This window comes from Gigantopelta aegis, chromosome 8 (genome assembly GCF_016097555.1).
Source record: "Gigantopelta aegis isolate Gae_Host chromosome 8, Gae_host_genome, whole genome shotgun sequence".
Taxonomy (NCBI): Eukaryota; Metazoa; Mollusca; class Gastropoda; order Neomphalida; family Peltospiridae; genus Gigantopelta; species Gigantopelta aegis.
In genome coordinates, this window is record NC_054706.1 from 29,885,163 (window position 1) to 29,890,891 (window position 5,729).

The following is a 5,729-nucleotide window of genomic DNA, read 5'->3' on the forward strand; positions in this document are numbered from 1 at the left end:
AAATTTCAATTTCAAATTTCAATTCAATTACAAATTACAAATAAAGTGTAATTTGCAATTAGGGTTTTACTTGATGTTAATTGCAATTTACAGTTTTAAAAAGCTTTATATAAAAATATAGGCAACATTTAGCAAAATATTCTATTCTTTAATGGTGTTGTTTGTGACGACGTTTAGTGCATTCACAAAATTTTCTGATTCCCTAGAACAGTCGATACATTACTTTAATATTTCAAGAGACATCTTTATTCACCTACATGTCTTACATAACAGTTAAATTTATACATTAAATACTAATACAGAAACAATACTTTAAACCTCACTGAAATAAATTGATTATTCATTCATTTATTTATTAATTTATTTTTCTACTCTCGTACACATCCATCCAAAATTATCCATTTATTTATTTATTCATCAATTTATTTATTTATTTATTCATCAATTTATTTATTTATTTATTTTTCATTCATTGATTCGTTCATTATTTATTTATTTTAATAAATTTTAAGCCCTATTCACATTAAACAAGTTAATTATGTGGGTTAGTGAACGAATTATTAGATAGATGGATGAACATTGAAGAACGAATGGCCCTACAGACAAGCAGATACACAGGAGGTTTTTTTCCTAATTCAAATTCAAGTAGCACAATGATTAGATAAATATCTTTTTGTCTCTGTTCCGTGTTCTCAGTCAGTATTGATTTGGAGCAGACGACACCAGGCTTGCATTTCCAACTTCATTATCGTCTGCTCGGCCCTGTTAAATATCATCTGTTGTCGTTCCTCGTGCTGAAATACGGACTCCCGACCGCTTATTCGGTCTGTTATTTCTATCATGTCTAACATACGACTTGGGGCAAACAAATAATATTGATGAACAGTGCGATAACGAATGGCGGTTATTCACTGCGTTATTTCTGCGTTTGTTGTCGTTGTAACACGTGTCTGCCAAACAGAGCATTTTTAGCGACTAAAATTACATATTAATATATTTTTTCTCTCATTTAGAACAACAATGTTTGTATATCTAATGTCTCTCTGGCCTGTTTTTGTAGAAGCCCAAATTAGATTTTACCTCGCAATAATTTTATACGTACGAAATAAATAGAGGTATTTTATGTTTTGTCAAATATGATTTATATCTCATCGAGTGAAGTTTGCAATCATATCTCACGAGTCGCGTGATATGATTGAAAACTTCACGAGATAGGTATAAATCATATTTGACAACAAAACAAAAGCCCATGAATTTTTTTATTTATTACAATGTATATAACTTTTGGCAATTTACCTTTAATTTTAAATTGCCAGCAGCAAAATAGTTCCAAGCCGGAACTATTTTGCTGCTGGCATTTTAAAATTGTGAAGATAACACTTTTTACAGTGACGAACACATTTTACAGTGAAATAGTGAAAATGTTCACTCTAAAATGTGTTATCGTCACTGAGTGACTGATAACACTTTTATTTCACCGATATTTTAAGATATTTCACTAAAATTATGTTATATAATAAATATGTATATTAGAAAGTAAATGAAGTTTGAGCTTCTGTAACATTAGACTGACCTTAAACACATTGGATGTATAAAGACGCCGATATTCTAAACAAGAAAATGTGGTGTGAATTACACCACATTTTCTTGTTTAGAATATCGGCGTCTTTATACATCCAGTGTTTTGCTGTCATTGTAAGGTATTTCCAACATACACAGCCCTTTCAATGATATAAATTACATATTAGGGCTGTGTATATCGAATATACCTTACAATGACAGCAAAACTCAGGACAGTCCCTTTCAGCGATAAATATGACTGACACATAACTAGTAATGTTTTTCAAACAACATTTCAGACTGTCTACAAGCAATACAAGTCATTTAGAGGTTAGCAACACAAGCTATTAACGTAATTGTACGAGACGGGGGTTCGCGAAATGAGGTTAACTCCACACACACACACACACACACACGCCCCCCCCCCCCCCCCCCCCCCCCCCCCCCCAATGCTGGAGCAAATCTTTGTATTTGGACAAAAACCATTTAGAAAATCGGGCAAAATGAGCTGGCCTAAAAACTTTTAAACATGTATTTTCACTATTCTTTATACAATATTAGATGTAATCCATGTAAAACTGAATAATGATTCACTTGGAAAATGAATAAAACAATTCATTGTTAATTAGATACGGGCATTTTCATTTAATTCGGGCAAAAACAAGTGTCTCTCAACTTCCACCCACCCTACAAAGGGGGAGGGGGGATACGCATATGGTAGTCTATTAAAGTGTGTGTGTGTGTGTGTGCGAAAATGAGTTTTTATCTTATAATGGCCTTAAACGCGATATTAAGAACAAGAACAAAACAATTCACAGGCACCTTGCACCCTCCTCCGTCTAATTAACAGTGCTGTGTTAGATAGCTAGCTGTGACAAATGATCATAAACATTAGAGATAAGAATGTGAAGAAATTCTAAAAGAAGATAAACGTAGGGCTAAAAATAGCAATGTTTTGGATGACAATTTTCTGTTATTTTAAAGGTTATAAAAATGTACGGTTCTGGGTAGAGGCACAGGTCCAGTAACACCATTCCATAATTCCCCCCTTGTCCCTAGGAGTCTGGTCTGGATATATCTTAGTTGTTGTAAATAACTGTGACTTTTACACGGTTGTCGAGAACTAAATTCGTGACCGGGGATGATCGTTGTATTTAAAAGCGGTTGTGCGGAATGTGTCCCTTCGATAAAGTCCCCTCTCGATGTTACCATTTTTACACGCTGTCATCATTAAATAATTGAGTTCTATTATGACAGGGGAGAGAGAGAGAGAGAGAGAGAGAGAGAGAGAGAGAGAGAGAGAGAGAGAGAGAGAGAGAGAGAGAGAGAGAGAGAGAGAGAGTCATATATTATGAGCATGCTGGGGAGGTACAGACCGACAGTTGGGGTTTTTTTTGGGGGTGGTTGGGGGGGGTTGGGGGAGGGTAGGGGGAGGTGGTTTGATGGTGTTATGGAGATATGAGGTACTATATAAAGATATATCTGGTGAAGATTACATTCAAATGTATTCTGTGAGTGAGTCACTGCATATGATTATTACAAATTGTATATTGCCTTAGCGTGAGTATGACAAATGCCATTTATGGCAATGGTTGTCCTTATATATATAACTGGATATACTAGTACACGAAACTGTATTTGTGTGTCTATATAATGTACCAAAAATGTCAAAACAATTTTTTTTATGATGGATAATAGGAAAGAAAACGCGGAATAGTTTGGAATTGCATTATAATGAGATCCTCTTGCCATGACAGATCTGTAATCTATATTCATGATGACTTGGACATTTTTATCTCCTAGAACCGTATAAATTGTCTTCCTTGGAATGCATATGACAAAAATACTCTGACGCAATTACTGTCCTTAAATATTAGTGGTGTTGATTTGGATTATATGTATATATATGTATATACATGTATTATATATGACATAACCTGGACCTACAGTCCCATTAGCACGTAGACGTGCATTTGACAAAGACCACTTGTGCAATGCTCATCGCTAAAGGTGTGTAATTGGATATATCGGCGCCTGCTTACCTGTACCAGTGCACCCCTCTGTGATAGTTCCTGTCGAAGAAGTGGGGCTCTGGCCCCGGGGCTCGGACGTCGGGGTGTATCCTGAGAAACTCCAACAGGGCTCGCGTACCTCCCTTTTTCACACCAATAATTATCGCCTCTGGAAGCTTCTTTGTGGCATTTTCCAGTATCCTTGGCAACACAAAAGAGGAGTCGTTTCCTTTGTCGTTGGCGTTGACGTTGGCGTTCGCCTGCTGTGGGAGAATCGCACCGTCATCCTCGTCGTCGCCGCGCCACGAATCTACGACGTTGTCTTCGTCGTCGTCGTCGTCGACGTAGATCATCGAGTTGTCGTTTGGCGCGGTGGTGACGTCGCCTGACTTCTGCCAGTGAAGATCCGAGTCGTGTTTCTTCTTTAAAACCGCGCTGGAGCCATCGTCTTTCTCCTTCACAGAATAGTGCAGGACCCTGTTGTGTCTCGACACGCCCTCGTCCCTGAGTGCCCCGGGATTGACGGTGTCCCCGGGCAGGATGGCGTTGTTGTCGTTGTTGTTGTTGTCGTTCGATCTCAAGACCCTCTGGTCCGAGAGGGGGATGGCGGACAGCAGCGACATCGTCAGGATATAGGCACCGAGTAAGACAAACCCACTAAACGTCATCATAAAGAACAGAACACTCTTGTACCTGAAAAACGCACTCAGAAGCATGTCCACTTGAATAGGACGACGGGGCGACAACCCCTAGTTCTGTACATACAGTCCATTATCGTCTGCTACATTTTATAGCTACTGCTGTCGTCTGCTATAGACTGAAGCTACACAGCGCGCGCGCGCTCGCAGTTGCTTAAAAACATTCTTTTTTCCCCCTTTTTTTCCGTCGCATATCTACACTCGACAAACGGTGTCATCAAGTTATCATGTTCGGTTACGTCAGAATAAACTGCTAATCCGAGAAAAGTGCACACGCGGAAACACACGCGAAGAAACTTGCGCCTAGTCTCTCTAACAGTAACTTGTAACAGACCTTCTATCTAAACAAGAAGTCGGAAGCGAAACATGGGTATGTATTGTGAAGGCGTCCGTCACGTGATCTAGCTTCGTCGTATCGATTGGTCGCAGCGGTGCAAGCGCTTGAATGGAATCCGTGAAGTAAACAGAGTTGTGTGTGTGAGTGTGTATGTTTGTGACAGCATAGGCGTCGGAAGAAGAGACGGGGGGCAGGGACATTGCGACCTCAGGTCTGGAGATTATATTTTGCCCTCCCCCCTCCCCACCACACCCCAGTTGAAATGCAAATTAATATACCATTGCCTCTCCCCCTCTGTTGACTGGTACATCAAAGGCCGTGGTATGTGCTATCCTGTCTATGGGATGGTGCATATAATAGATCCCTTGCTGCTAATCGAAAAGAGTTGCCCATGAAGTGGCGACAGCGGGTTTCCTCTCTCAATATCTGTGTGGTCCTTAGTCTGACGCTATATAACCGTAAATAAAATGTGTTGAGTGCTTCGTTAAATAAAACATTTCTTCTTCCTCCCCCTCTGTTGGTGTCATCTCCTGACACCTAAGGACAGTGTCCGTCGCTAGTGGCGGATACAGAGGGTGGTTCTGACACCTAAGGACAGTGTCCGTCGCTAGTGGGGGATACAGAGGGTGGTTCTGGGAATGTGCACCCTATTCCAAGCCGCTTCAAGTGCTCTAGCGTATAAAGAATTTGTGCTTATTTATCGAAAACTAATACTATCGGAATGTGTCCTTTTTGAGAATTTATTTATTCTAAGTCTTTAAAAAAACAACAACAACGACCTAACCCTATCTCTAATGTTCGAAATAAACAAATAATCTGGACTCAACATTTCAGAATATTTAATGTTCGAAACATCGTTTACATATCCGCCCATGGTGACTGTCTAGCCGTTTGTGTGTGTGTGTGTGTGTGTGTGTGTCTCTCTCTCTCTCTCTCTCTCTCTCTCTCTCTCTCTCTCTCTCTCTCTCTCTCTCTCCCTCCTCTCTCTGTCTCTCTCCCTCTCTCTCTCTCTCTCTCTCTCTCTCTCTCTCTCTCTCTCTCTCTCTCTCTCTCTCTCTCTCTCTCTCTCTCTCTCTCTCTCTCTCTCTCTATATATATATATATATATATCATTATCTCTCA

General features: G+C 39.6%; 1 protein-coding gene across 1 annotated transcript in view; it reads right to left on the reverse strand.

Annotated features, from left to right (window-relative positions):
- LOC121379941 (heparan sulfate glucosamine 3-O-sulfotransferase 6-like) overlaps positions 1-4,630 on the reverse strand; it is a 42,742-nt gene extending 38,112 nt beyond the window's left edge. Inside the window, exon 1 of the mRNA XM_041508631.1 lies at positions 3,603-4,630. Within this exon, the coding sequence (XP_041364565.1) occupies positions 3,603-4,288 (686 nt within the window). The 5' untranslated portion in view covers positions 4,289-4,630. The remainder of the gene's footprint in view (positions 1-3,602) is intronic.
- Positions 4,631-5,729: the final 1,099 nt, after the last annotated feature.